At 43.3% G+C, this 15059-nt stretch overlaps 1 protein-coding gene across 1 annotated transcript; it reads left to right on the forward strand.

The window, feature by feature from the left end:
• Positions 1-799: 799 nt before the first annotated feature.
• Positions 800-14637, forward strand: nsd1a (nuclear receptor binding SET domain protein 1a). Its single transcript, XM_069697073.1, has 23 exons — positions 800-1156; positions 1779-2638; positions 3025-3166; positions 3305-3477; positions 3551-5387; positions 5479-5603; positions 6171-6390; positions 6489-6592; positions 6691-6750; positions 6854-7045; positions 7174-7266; positions 7377-7500; positions 7628-7828; positions 8919-9098; positions 10044-10200; positions 10289-10494; positions 10593-10705; positions 10832-11098; positions 11192-11308; positions 11450-11591; positions 11701-11807; positions 11938-12130; positions 12645-14637. Exons 2-23 carry the CDS (start codon positions 1796-1798, stop codon positions 13418-13420), a joined length of 6372 nt encoding a protein of 2123 aa, XP_069553174.1. The 5' UTR covers positions 800-1156; positions 1779-1795; the 3' UTR covers positions 13421-14637.
• Positions 14638-15059: the final 422 nt, after the last annotated feature.

Below are 15059 nucleotides of genomic sequence, written 5' to 3' on the forward strand. Positions count from 1 at the left end.
TGGTTATTTCACATAATCGTTCACAAAAAAAAACAAAAAAACTTAGAGATATTAACCACCTACAGATCCGAGCCAACAAGCCATATGTGTTTAAAAAAATAACTGCACAGAGAGGTAAGTTCCTCTACTGTGAAGTCGGCATGAAACTGAATTCTCTTTGTTTGATCTTCACTGGCCCACTGCAGCGAGTCCATTGTGCTCTCAAAGTTTGCGCATTTATGAATGATGTTTTCATTTGATTTACAAGACGAGCACCAAATCCTCACTTATATGAGGGCAAGCTGCAAGACGACCGAAGGCGTTTTTGAATCGGTTTTACGCAGCGCTTTTCGACTAAACTGGCTCGCCCCTATCTTTTTCTTTATTTTCCTGAGCGCTTGGCGGCCTGTTTCCTCATGTTAAGAGTACTGTATGGCGGCAACATGGCGCACGGAGTTTAGTTTGACCGGAAAGGCCGTGTGGTTATTAGCGCATTGGTTATCGTTTTGTTTTTGTCGATCTCCCTGCTGTTACCCACAGACACACAGGCCTGGGTCAGTTAGTTAAGTTTAACAACGCTGCATACGCACGGGGATGGGGCAAATGTCCAAAAGTAGCCATTCATTCATTTGTGTATATAGCGATTATTATACACCAATGAGTATTAGGAAACTTCACCTGGATGTACACGCGCGTGCATGTTTATGATTGTGTGCGTGCGTGCGTGTAAGTGTGCATGTGGAGGGTGAGTGTCACGGCCCTCTGCAGACGGGGGGTTGGGTAGCCGTGCCGATTGGTTGCTGCTCACCAACACAGTCAGGCTGGGCTTGTTTTAACATAACCGGGGGCACTTCGACAGCAGGCAAAAATCATGTAGTAAATAAGCTGCTGTGGCTGTTAGGGGACCGGTTATGGCACACTGAATTGCGCCGCTGTTAAGATGTTACAGCGTAATGGAGATCTACTGGTTATTTTGTATTTGAGGTGACAGTTTTTTAGAGGGCCGCCGCTGATGAGGCGATGAAGTGCCGAGAATGAGAGCTGTGCCTTGGCCTGCTACTAGTGCTGGTGCAGCTGGGATTGTGCAGACCTGCTTTCACAAACCGAGAAAAACACTCGCTTTGTGCCACACTATCAAAGATCCGCTGTTGGTTTCACGGTGACCGACCTCCAGATGGTGAGTTTTTCGCCTTTTTCCACGTGTTGATAGTGTAGTGAACTTCGTGCCGATCAGCCCTTTTTGTGAGTTAATAGTAGCTTCCTATGTCGGTGTGCGGCTGTAGCTTGTTTGTGTGAGCCACTCAGTGTTTCTGTGATGGCTCAGTGTCACCACCTCTACAGCTCCAGCGCTCCTCCATTGACTGTACTAGTCAGCGATCGCCATGACCCACAATCACCAGACAAAGCGGCGCTATTTTCTAATAGTTTGTGAATGAAATATTTGAACGGAGCCGACCAGCGGTTGTGTTGTATGTTTAGTTTTTTGCCGTCCGACTGGCCTCTAATGGAGGCCATGCAATGTCGGCTTATTAGTGTGTGTGTGTGTGTGTGTGTGTGTGTGTGTGTGTGTGTGTGTGCGCGTGCGCGCACAGTCCATGGCTGGTATGTTCCCTCATAGGTTTCAGTCGGACAAGATATTTTTGCCGCTCTATTTACCAAATGTATCTTTGTTTCTGTCTGCATGCTCTCTTGTATTGTACAGTGTACAAGTCTCAATATGAACCTTACAGTCTATATTTAGTGATAAACTTAAATGGCCCATTTACCTTGTCTAACCCTGCCTCTTTTTTATTTGACAGGATGTAGGCATGACAACATGAATCAGTCATACAGACCTGGTCTTAGGGCGGGCTCAGCGTTTGGCTCAAGCCAGCCAGAGCTGAGGCCCCGCAATGGCCTTGTTAGCACTTCCTATGGAAACCAATGTGGCATTGTGAAGCGAGGATCAGACCAACCATCAGCCTTGCAACTGCCATCCTCCAGCCTCAAACAACCTGCTTCACTGGGGTACAATCAGCCTGACCGATCTCACTGCTACAGTCTGCTGAGGAGGCCGCCAGACGTGGGCACTGCGGCCAACAAACCTGGCCTAGAAAGGGACCTCCATCCTCGGAACACCTTGCACTGTGCAAGCCCGATCAGTGATGATGATGAGTTTGAGGCACCGTCAGTCCAGCTGCCTCCTTCTCCAGGCAACGATGACATGGAGTCTTTTGAGACTCTGCAGGGCGTGAGGAGAAATGGCTTCTCTCCTTGCAGTCCCGACAGCTTCGAGCGATGTTCCTCCATCCCAAATGGTTTCCTGCATTTTGAGTCCACATTGTTTGACAGCAGTGACATCAAGGTGGAGAATGAAGAGGGGGAGCATGGTAGTAGTGAGGAACTTGCGCCTTTTCACCCCTCCCCAAAACGTGGTCAAACTGTTACTGAGTGTAAGACCACATGCAACTCAGGGGCGGATAAAAGAACACACAAACCTACGGTCTTTAATCTAATGTCCAAAACTATATCTGAACTCAACCCGACACTAAGCCCCAGCGCACTGCCGGAAATCACTATGAGAGATGGGTGGAGCTTGGGTGAAGAATCAGACAGTGATGGTGAACTTACCTCGCCTGTTGACCCTGGACTTATGTCACCGACTGGCACCGACTCCAATGTGAGTCTGAAACGCCTGGAATACCTACTTTGCAATTTCTGTACAACTAAAAGTAACAGATTTAATCTTGGTTGTGAATTCCAAAGGAGAAAGTCTCAGCGTTTAAATAACTATTATTTTGTTGTACCTGTGCCATGAGTGCAACTATTTGCCCTCCTGGGTACAAATTTAATGATCTTTTACATTTTTAAAGTTCTAATTCACAACCAACAGAGCAGACTATATACATTCCTAACAGTTTTAATATTATATTGGTAGGATCTTGTGTCTTAATATGTTATTACTCAGAATGTCCATTTAAAAATGACAGGACTATAGGACTACTAGGACAACAGTAGTGATATTATCTGCATAAGATATTAAAGTATTTTGTTTGTGCTTATTAGTCCAACAGCCCAAAGAAAAAGACTCTTCCTGCAGTGAAATACCTGGAAGGGGATTTGGTGTGGGCAAAATTCAACAGAAGGCCCTGGTGGCCCTGCCAAATCACCTGTGACCCCGACCAGGGGGCTCACACTAAAATGAAAGGTGAGGTTTCATGTAAATATTGATTTTTATCATGAAATTATTTCCCACAACTTGACCTTTAGGCCTACCTGACAGGTTAATAGCAACCTCAAGAATTCTATTGTGTTAGTTAATGAGCTGACTACTTTTTTGATTCAGTTCCACATCCACGTCCTTGTCGGATGTATTTCCTGGAGACGGTTGGGGAGATTATAGAAAGAGCCTGGGTCCCAGGGAATGCTGTTCTTCCTTTTGAAGGAGGCCATCAGTTCGAAGACCTTCCTGTGCTGAGACGGAGAGGGAAGCAGAAGGAGAAAGACTACAAGTATACGGTAAATACATGAGATTAATCTTATATTTACTTCCTGTGAACATCCCTTTGAATGTGAATTCTGTTCTTGGCAGATACCCAAAAGTTTGCTGACTGCGTGGAAAGTCAGTGTGGCTGAAACGGAGTATCTGCTCCCTGTTCGACGAAGGAATAGTCAAAGTGGACTTCCAGTATCCGTCAACGGCGAGGAACGTATACCCAGCCCACTCTCTGCTGAAAAGTCACAGGAGGCCCCCTCTGTGTCTGTGGACCCCACTCGCCCCCCTTCACCCTGTATGGCCTCCGACGGAAATGAGCACCATCTCATCAAAAACTCTACAAGTCAGGCCAATAAGACTCAAGCTTGCAAGAAGAAAAAGAAATGTTTGTCAGACATATTTGGTCATATAGTTGGTGGATCAAAAGAATTGTCTGCCGTCACAAACATGGCGGGCCAGTTTCATACAACAACGCGTGCACTGAAAGAAGAGCCAAAGGACTCACCCTACGCTGACCTGGATTCAGTTCCAATGCTGCATCGTCCTAAACGCACAGCGATGTCTCCAAAACAGGACATAAACAGACTGGTCGCAAAAGAACATGGATCAACAAAAGCTAAAAAGTGCACTGAAAAAGTGAACCAATGTACAGACTCTTGTGATTCCTCTGGCATTTTGAAAAATAAATTGACATCTAAAGATACAAATTCATGGTTGGACAGCTGTGTCGAACTGCCGCACACCTCAAGTGAAAAGCACTCTGTGGATCTTCCTGCCAGCAGCCGACTGATGACGAGGGCTCTGAAAGCAGAGGAAGAGACTGATCTCAAAGATGCACTGGCCACAAGCCAAAGCTCAACAGAAGCCCATACAGATGATTGTCCTGATAGTACACGTACTAAAGCTCTCATCAAAACTGAAATGTCTCCCAACTGGGAATCTCCCATCAGTGCGTCATCTTCTGTAAATCACAGGTCTCCGAAAAGGCGTGCAAGGAAGCTCGATAAGAAACTAATTCGAAATGGATCTTTGATTAAGTGTGTGGGCTCAAGTGAACCCACTTTGCAACCTGTTAAGATCAAGACAGAAAACCTTGTCCAAGATCTATCAACTACTTCCCAATCTTTATCTCTGTCTCCACTGGATACTTTTCAGGATGTCAAGGAAATAATGTTTAAATCTCTTGTGAAGGAGGACAGCAGTGACTCTGAGCTGACTGCATTTCAGCCTGATTCCAATTATAAATTCAGTACTTTCCTGATGCTCCTGAAAGACATACATGATACTCGAGAAAAAGAAGGCAAACCCCTGACGCTCCCGCTGTCCCCAGTCCTAATCAAGGATGAACCCCTGGTGATTCTTACGTCTGCAGAAGGTGGCCCACTGAAGGGTCCTTGTCATGCTTTAAGTCGTGGGGTCAAATTGGAAAATGGCCGGTCAAGGAAATCCACAATACCGCAAAATACAGCGGTGAAATCCAAGAACAGGACTAAAGCTCTCATGACGGCTGACACCTACTATTGTGAAGGCTTTCCTGTTCAGATCGGGAGCTCAGACAAGCAGCGTAGAAAACAGAGACTGCCGGCCAAACTGAAACTTCGCATACCTGGCCTTTCTTCAGACCTGGCTGAAATGGCTTACGGCAGGGAGTTCGTGAGCGGCCACGCTGACTTAGCTGATCCCGGATCTGATTCTCTTGCTGCTGCCTATCCCTCCGCCAGCTACCTCGAAAAGAACTCAGAATCCACTTTGGCTCCAAAGAAGCGGTGGCAAGTAGTTGAAGAGGCTGCAGAGAATAAAGGTGAAGTTATGAGCGAGGCGTCTGCTGAGACTAAGGGGTCCTACACCATGAGACCATCACCAAAACTTGATCTGGGAGTTGAGAAGCACACAGAGAATGACTCACACTTCTCAGACACAAGCAGCACAGCCGGTAAGAAGCGAACAGCTGCTGTTTAGTTTGTCTGCCGAGACCGTAAAATGAGTAAGCAATTGATACATTTTCTATTTATTTTTTTGCACAGGAAATTTAGACAACAAACGTCTTCGGAAACCAACTAAAAGGCTACTGGAGTCAACTGAGGAGTATGAACAAATATTTGCCCCAAAAAAGAGATCAAGGAAAGACACCTCAGATTCTTCCAAATATGTAAGAAGCTTATGTTGTAGTTTCCTTACAGTCCAAATGAAAGTACACAGCAACAAGTGACGTAAACATGAGGTATCTTTTATTCACTTGGAAAAATCAAAGCAGCATATGCTCTAACAGTATTTTTCAACGTCCTATGGTATCTATACATACACTTCAAGTGAGTACGTCCTCTAGATAAAGGCCTGCCCTAGTCCTTTACTTTACAGCACATTCACACACTGTTTTCTGGAACCTATTTCTAAAGGACAAATTTATTGAACAATCTGGCCATTTGACTTGGCTGTAACCACTAAACTCATCTACTTTCCTTTCCCAAGACATAAAATCCATCATGTGTGAAGTAAATATTGGTTTTAAGGCAGTAATTGGTAAAATTACACATCGCAATTCTGATTATTTTTGTACACATAGGCAGATTTTTTTTCCATTATTTATGGTCATTTCGTGAGGGTGATATCATAGAAACGAACAGTATCTACACTGGTAAATACACCTCCTGAGTTCAATTTGAAATTACTTATTTGATGCGCTCCAACACTTCTTCGCTGTCATGTGTATCTGCAGCAGACTTCAGGGATGACAGTGCTCCATGATCTCAGCACCACACCAGAGATTGTTACCTCAACCTCGCCATCTGCGGAGCCCAGCGAGGCTCAGGCAGAGCTGGAACAGAGTCCATCTCAGGATGAGCTTTCTCCTGTGTCACCCTCAGTGTCTCCAGTCACAACACAACCCTCGTTTGACACAGAGACAGCAGAAAAAACTGATCTACCTCCTCAATCTGGTAAATAAGAGCACCTTTTGACTGAATAATGTTTAACTATCACCTGTATTGCTTGTCTATTAGATTTTAATTTTACATTTGATTTATTCTTACCTTAGACATGGCATTATCGGTCCAAGAAAGAAAGAGGCCAAGAAAGCTCTCTCACAAGGTGCTTGAATGTACCATAGAAGAAGTGTCTGTTTCTCCTGCAGAGAAGAAGGTATGTTGACTCAATCTTTGTGAGACGGACAAAAAAATTTTTTTACTGCCACTGAAAATTGTCAATGTGGTTTCACAATTTCTTCGTTTGTTCTCCAGGATCAAAAGCATTGCAGTGAAATGACATCAGAGGTGAAAGTGTTAGTCAAGAAAACTCAGGTACGACAAACGCTCAAAGAAAATTCTTTCTGTGTCTTTATATCTTAGCAAACAGTATGTTTATGTTTACCCATGCTAAACACAATAAAATCTCATTGGATAGCTTGGATGTCTGAACGAAGAGAAGCTCGTACCCAGTACATCCTCTGCCCCTGCTGCTGCCTCCAAGCACTCAGAGAGCAGGTCTCCCAGCCCCCCAGGATCCAAGACCCCCACGCAGGAGGCAGAGATTGAGGCCTGCAGCGCGGCGGAGAAACCAAATGGACACACTGGAACACTAACTCCCAAACCTGAGGTGGGCATGTTGTTTTGTTCAGCTCATCAGACATTAGCCGTCCATCAAAGAGGATAATAATCTGTGCCCTTGCATCCATGGGTATTGCACTGTGCTTGAGTAACAACAGATGACATTCACCTCTGTAGGTGCTGCCGGTTGGGTTGAATGAGAGCCTCTCTTCACAAGCAGATGTAAGGGGGAAAGTCGGAGCTGCGTCCCTGAAGGAGAATGTCTGTCAGGTGAGATTATAAGTCAAAAGGTGTATATGTTTTGCTTTGTATTGCTTGACTTGTGAGACATCCTTTATTTGTGACATATAAATCATTAGTCTCTCACTGTGTTTGTGCAGGTGTGTGAGAGGACAGGAGACCTGCTGGTGTGCGAGGGTCACTGTTACGGAGCCTTTCACCCGCAGTGTATTGGCCTGTCAGCGGCACCCAAAGGAAAATTCCTCTGTCGTGAATGCAACACTGGTGGGTACACCTTGTTTCTTACTGAGGGCTGAAAGCAGTCTGTCACTCCTCATTAAATGCATCTTCTCGCATACCTCAGTTATGAACTACTTCTGATTTGTCAAAAAATGTTAAATCTATCTTTCAGGTATACATACATGCTTTGTGTGCAAGCAGTCTGGTAATGAGGTGAAGCGCTGCATCATACCACTGTGTGGGAAGTTCTACCACACAGACTGTATATTGGCCTACTCAGCCACCCAGCCGCATAACAAAGGCGCCCGCTGCCCCCTGCATGTGTGTCTGTCCTGCCACATCACCAACCCCCTCAACGTTTGCACCTCTAAAGGTGAGCTCCATAGTTTCCTTTGGTTTTCAACTGCATAATATAACAACTGTGACATTAGAACACTTTGTAACTTTTGTGATTTGGTAACAAGGACACATCAGCGTTAACTAGATTGTTACATGACACAATGGCTTCATCTCTTTGTTCTAATCAAAGAGTAGTTGACTCTTTCGTGGATTTGTGTTACTGGAAATTTTCTAAGTTGCCTGTTCTGGGAGTCTGTGCACCATATTAGCTTAATAATAATAAGTATTTAATAAATGTTGACTGCCTCTTTAGAATTGATTACTTAAGGGCTCTCTGTTGCCGGGAGGTAATCATCAGGATTTGTTTTGTTTTGATGATTAAGTGTCTTTTTTTTAATGAATGACTCACTTTCTTTGTGTAAGCAGATACTAAATATAGTGACTGGAAGCAGTAACTCTGGCATATTGAATCATGTGTCACAGTAGATATTTGGTTCACAACATCATTGAAACACATGCAACACAAACAGTGTGTGTTATCTTGGACTGATGAAATTTGATGTTATACGAAGAAATATGTGTCTCTAGAAACATAAAGTTATATATATTGATTTTGAATTGCTCAACTTAAAAAAATGCTTTAAAAATGTCACGTATACTATTTAACTTGAATAATTTCTTGAATAACTGAATCTGAAAAGCACAATTTGAATTTAAATAAACTTGATATTGAGTGTAATATTATGAAATGGCATTCATTAGCTCTCACAATGTTTGATCCGAACAGAAAATTCAGTTGTAAGTATACTTCCATATTAAGTTCACACAATTTGAATAAATTCAATTTTTGAAGTATGTGAGTTCAGTTAAAAAAAAATGTAATTCAATTATTTGAGTTAAGCAATTCAAATATGAAACTTGGCACATTTAAATGATTGTTTTCCTGTGCTTTGTGGTCCCATCTCTCTTAATATTGCTGTAAAACTGAGTATTTTTGTGAGTCAAGGTGAAAGGGATACAAAGTTTGGAGTTCATTGTGTTGTTGGGTTAATTTTACTAAACTTCAGTTAAGTGTAGGTGGGCATCGATCGAGCTGACTTTCCTCCACTGTATTTGTGTCTTAGGTCGGCTGGCTCGATGTGTGCGCTGTCCTGTGGCCTACCATGCCAACGACAACTGCATGGCAGCAGGCAGCTTAGTGCTGGCGAACAACAGTTTCCTTTGTCCAAACCACTTCACTCCCCGCAAAGGGTGCAAGAACCACGAACACATCAACGTTAGCTGGTGCTTCGTCTGTTCTGAAGGTGAGTCTGGTCTGCATTCATGGTGATACATAGTAATGATGAGTTTGGGTCTGAATAACTTGGACCTAAATACCCCTGTGCACTTTTTACCAAACTGTCTCCGTATTAAAGACCTCCTCCGATAAAAAAAATAAAATAAAAAAAAATCAAGTTTTATATCTCATTATCATGACCGTGTGTTATTTTTTGTAATTCTACAAGACATATCATGAGTGAAATAAGCAGGTAATGCCATTGGCTGAGTGTTTCCAATTTGAAACTGCAGGGACAGTCTAAGAAACACTGATTCAGACAGCCAGGGCTTCATACTAACATCCAATATTAATATCCAATATTAATATATATTAACATCTAATCCTGTCAACTATTAGGGTGGAGCTTCCCATATCCTTAAGCTAGTGAGTGGTGGAGAGAGAGGAGGCGATAATTTCCATATTTAGAAATCCGTGTAGCTATTGAAGGCAAAGGTGTAGTGTTGCATGGAGGCCACTTTAGGGCCTCAGTGGGTTGATTTTTTTTTTTCTTGGAAAAAATTCTAAATATGTATTTTTTATGAACAAACATGAGTTTTTAGGGGTTTGATCAACACCAGGAGACTTACTTTAAAAAAAAGCTTTGGAAAATCCAAAGTGTTTTATTCTTTAACAAAGCATAATGTGTTCTCAGTTAATCTTATACTTCATCCTATTTTCCACTCTAATGCTCCCACTTGGTAAATGTATCTATAGATACAAAACTCTACCTCTGAAAACCAGCAGCTGTAAAGACGAGGGTAACCCTCTAGGACTGGGTTGAAAACCTACCTGTTAAAAATACACATTTGAAGTTTAATGCCGTTATCATTGACACTGATATCTGATTGCCATTGCTTTGTGTTAATTGTAGTGTTGCCATTCAATAAATTAACAATATAAATAACCTGACTTGTGTGTTGTGCTTTTCCAGGGGGAAGTCTGCTGTGCTGTGAAGCCTGTCCTGCTGCTTTCCATCAGGAATGCTTGAATATGGACATGCCTCAGGGTAGCTGGTTCTGCAACGACTGCAAAGCTGGAAAGAAGCCTCGTATTAAGGACATACTGTGGGTCAAATGGGGGCGTTACAGGTAACAGCACAACAGCGCCCTCTGCATACTCACAGTAGCACTACGCAACAGCAAGTTAAACCATATTTATATTTCCGAAATTCTTCAGGTGGTGGCCTGCTGAAGTCTGTCTGGCCAAAGATGTCCCAAATAACATCTTGAGGATGAAACACGAGGTGGGGGAGTTCCCAGTGCAATTCTTTGGCTCCAAAGATTTTGTGTGGACATACCAGGCCAGAGTCTTCCCCTACATGGAAGGTGACACTCACAACATCGAAAAAATGGGCAAGGGAGCAGATGCAGTGTACAAAAAGGGTAAGTCCAATGAACGTATTTTGACAAGTACTCGACTGAAAATACTCTTTTATGCATTTTGTTTTTATAGTTTCAGTAAAGATCACGTGTCTTTATAGCCCTCAATGAAGCAGCAGAACGGTTCAGAGAGCTCCAGGCAGAAAAGGAAATGAAGCAGCTTCAGGAGGACAGAAAGAATGACAAGAAGCCTCCTCCATACAGACACATCAAGGTACAGTGTCACCAAATGTACATCGCTACTTATCTCGCCTGACGTAAGACCAGGTATTTCCGAAACCCTGCGTACGACCATGCTGGGATGTTCTGTAAAAGTCTTGCCCCTGACTCTGTTTCTTAGGTAAACCGGCCAATTGGGAAGGTCCAGATTATCACCGCTGACTTGTCAGAGATCCCCCGCTGCAACTGCAAGGCGTCGGACGAGAACCCGTGCGGCGTCGACTCAGAGTGCATTAATCGCATGCTGATGTACGAGTGCCACCCTCAGGTGTGTGCGGCAGGGGAGCGGTGTCAGAACCAGGCTTTCACAAAGCGCCAGTACACACCTGTGGAGATTTTCAGGACATTGTCCCGTGGCTGGGGTTTACGCAGCTCGGACATCAAGAAGGTAAATTGGAAAATAAATCCGACCAGATTTCCGAGTATTAACCGCATTTGACTTATTCCTCTGTTTCATCATCTTTTTCTCTGTTGATCTCAGGGAGCTTTTGTGAGTGAATATGTGGGAGAGGTGATCGACGAAGAAGAATGTCGAGCCAGGATCAGACACGCTCAGGAGAATGACATCTGTAACTTCTACATGCTAACACTGGACAAGGTGACTCCTAGTCAGATAGCCCCACGCACACGCACGCACGCACGCACACACACACACAATGTGGAGCAACAGGCTGGATTCATAACACAGATCAGATGATTCCTGCAAACCGGCTTGTTTTCTCTTTCTTTTTAACTCCAGGACCGCATCATTGATGCCGGGCCTAAAGGGAACCAGGCTCGCTTCATGAACCACAGCTGCCAACCAAACTGTGAGACTCAGAAGTGGACTGTGAACGGGGACACCAGAGTCGGGCTCTTTGCTCTACAAGACATCCCAAAAGGTCAGCATGACAGGCTACGTCTCATTTCAGGGTTTTGTATTCTGGAGGATCAAGAATAGAGATATTTTTGAAAATGAATTTTTACATTTGTATTTGACATGTACTTCAGGTGTGGAGCTGACCTTCAACTACAACCTTGAGTGTCTTGGCAATGGAAAGACTGCCTGTAAATGTGGAGCACCCAACTGTAGCGGTTTCCTGGGTGTTCGACCAAAGGTAAGACTTCATATTTAATCTGTTTTAGCTCTAAGCACCCAGAAATTACGCTCAGAAGATCCTTTGACCAACATTTACAATTTAAAAGAAGAGCTGCCTTGTAATCTCCCTGCTCCTTGTCCTTGTTTAGAACCAGCCACCAGCTGAGAAAGTGAAACTGAAGGAAGGAAAAAGAAAGAAGAAGACCAAGCAAGAAGTAACCAAGGAGAGGGAGGACGAGTGCTTCAGCTGTGGTGACGGAGGGCAGATAGTGTCCTGTAAGAAGCCAGGCTGCCCGAAGGTCTATCACGCCGACTGTCTCAACCTGGCCAAGAGACCTGCAGGCAAGTAGAGGTGGAGGGCTGATACTGAGTTTGAAAGGAAGACTGAGCGCATGATAATGCTAATGAAGACAGGATAGTTTAAGTTATTGTGTCGCCATGCTCAAGTTCACATCAAGCTGTCAGAGTATAAAGAAGGGTTTATTTAAGGGAAGGATGATTATGAAAACAGAATGTGTGAATTTGTATAAAATTGTGTGCATTTGTATCAAAATGATTTTGATCATCTTAATATTAAATATTACAGTTAGGATGTCATTACGAGGCTGAATTTGGATGACAGTGCACTACACAGCCACATTTTTTGCAAACAAAACATTTTCTTTGACCATATGCTGATCATATTTAATGTCTCGAGATATGCCTCAAACACACTTGAATGTCTGCCTTGAGTTTTCTATGATCTCATTGTCACATTTTTCAGGATAGTTTAAGGAGATGTAAAACTAAATGGTTTATTTTGATCAACATGTTATTGGTCTGATGTTTTACTATTTTGAATTAATCTTGTCTCCAGGGCGATGGGAGTGTCCATGGCACCAGTGTGACATTTGTGGTAAAGAGGCAGCTTCCTTCTGTGAAATGTGCCCCAGCTCGTACTGTCAGGAGCATCGAGAAGGTATGCTCTTCATCTCCAAGCTGGACGGCAAGTTGTCCTGCAGTGAGCACGATCCCTGTGGGCCTGACCCACTGGAGCCAGGGGAGATCCGTGAATATGTGCCCAACATGACCTCCATGAGGCCCGGGGCCATGGCTGTGCCCATCACTCCCTCGCTGGTCCCAGACTCTAGGAGGGCCACTTCCTCTACTGCTGCCATCTCTTCCCCTGCTGACCAGGCGGCGCCATCCAAACAGGACCCCCCTCCTCGTCTCTACATCAACACAAAGACTGCTACCTCGAGCTTCATCCCCTCCGGCAGGTCTTACCACAAAGACAGAACTGGGGGGAAAGCTTTCTCCACTCACGCCTCCTCCAATGATGAGAGAGAGGAAGGAGAGGTGGAGGACGGGGAGGTGTGTGGGTTAGATATGGAAGAGGTGGAGGATGATGAAGATGAAGAAGAAGCAGAGGAGGAAGAGAATGAAATGGAGATGGAGATAGTGGAAGATGAGGAGGACGAGCCACTGTCTGAGGGCGACCTGCTGGAGGAAGACGACGATGAAGAGGAAGACGTGGGAGGGGATGTGTATGACTCTTGGGGTGGTTATGTGGACGAAGATGCTGAGGATGGAGAGGTGGAGGACTTGGAGGACATGGAGGAGTGGGTGAGAGTGGAGGATGATGAAAAGTGACTCAGTCCATCATTAACACTCAGCAAAAACTCTCAGTAGACGTTCAAAGGACTAAAAGAGTTTAATATTTTGGTACCTACTTGAATGCAACACTGCCTTCACTTTGGTACAACATGGCCTTCTCATCTCCAGACTGCTGGACTGGCAGTGGGGATGTGTCGTGGTGCTAAGGCTCAAAGGCTGATTCACTCGGTCTCTTTATACTTCTGTCTATATGTTTATTTGTGTCTGGTGCTGTTATGTTCTGTTTGTTTATCTTAACATTGTTTACATTTTTTGGGCCTTTTTTAAACATTTGGAATATAAGAAAAAGGTGAGAAGCTTCACCTGACCAAACTGTCATCATGAGGGCATCTTTTGTTGATGTTGCTGTCTTAACTTTGTCTTTCTAACTACAAGAGGCATCAAAATAGTGTTCTCACTGGTCCATGTTACAGTTAGGCACAACAGTACCTACTTGGTGCTTGTGAGTAATGCAAAAATAAAACCCACTGGAGTCATCAAGGCTATTGATGATTCTTCTCACAACAAAAAGTCTCAGTTTCTGTCATTAATTATCTGTTTCACAAAGAAATAAAAATAATGCCATGACGTCCCACAACCTAAAGGATCACAGATATTGCAAACATTGGTTTTACAATGTTCTTTGCTTCTTCACTTAGTAGCTAGTATTTTGTTCCCTTTCAGTCATGTCCTGCAATTTTTTTTCCCCCATTACTCTTGGAGTGGGATTTTAAGTACTATTTCTTTTCTGCTGATGATGCCCAGTCATCATGAGTTGGACATCACTCAGCCTTGCAAGCAGCAAAAAAAATTAATGAAGAAACCTATTTTGTTGGACTGTAACACATGATATTGACAGTATTCTGTTAGTGAAGGACAGACTCGGCTCTTATTGGGGGGGGAAGAGAAAATATGAGTTGCTGTGCTCCCATTAACCCTTAGTTTCTTACACTGTCTGTGCAGTGGTAATGTTTTCAATGTAAAAAGCTGTGGAAGAATTTCATTAAACACATTGATTTTATGGATTTTCAACATCTAAGCACAGAATTGAAATAGCAAAGGTTCTTAACTAGATTTTGACAGGGTTCAATATCAAGAAAGTAGAGGTGGGCGATATGGCCATAAAATAATGTCAGGATATTTTGGGATATTTCTGCGTTATTCATGATGATATACTATACAAAATACTATATTATTAATTTCAAGAACATATGATTGTTACAAAATATGTGTTATATTTTTATACTGTCATAAACGTGACAGTTTGTATCTCAGTTTTTTGGTTTGTAAACAATGACATAAAGAGATTCAGATTCACTTTCAGCAATGCTTGTTGATGTACATAAGTTACACACATGTACATCATACCTGTTGTCATACCTGTTGCTGTGTGGGCTACCAGTATGAGTAAAATCTAGGTTATTACGACCGACATCAACAAATCAGAATATTGCCATTATTTAAAAAATATATATGATATATTTAAGATACTGATATTATTGTAAATGATACCATATGGCACACCCCTCTTGTGTACACTGGGTCCCAGCAGGACTGGGTGCCCCCATTTACCAGTGGAAAAGAAATAATCATCACCTCCATTTTAAAGGTACTCTGAAAATGTATGCCATGAGCC

Source organism: Brachyistius frenatus, unplaced genomic scaffold (genome assembly GCF_029030835.1).
Source record: "Brachyistius frenatus isolate BFR_SWC_R1_liver_20210118 unplaced genomic scaffold, ASM2903083v1 Contig_22, whole genome shotgun sequence".
Classification (NCBI taxonomy): domain Eukaryota; kingdom Metazoa; phylum Chordata; class Actinopteri; family Embiotocidae; genus Brachyistius; species Brachyistius frenatus.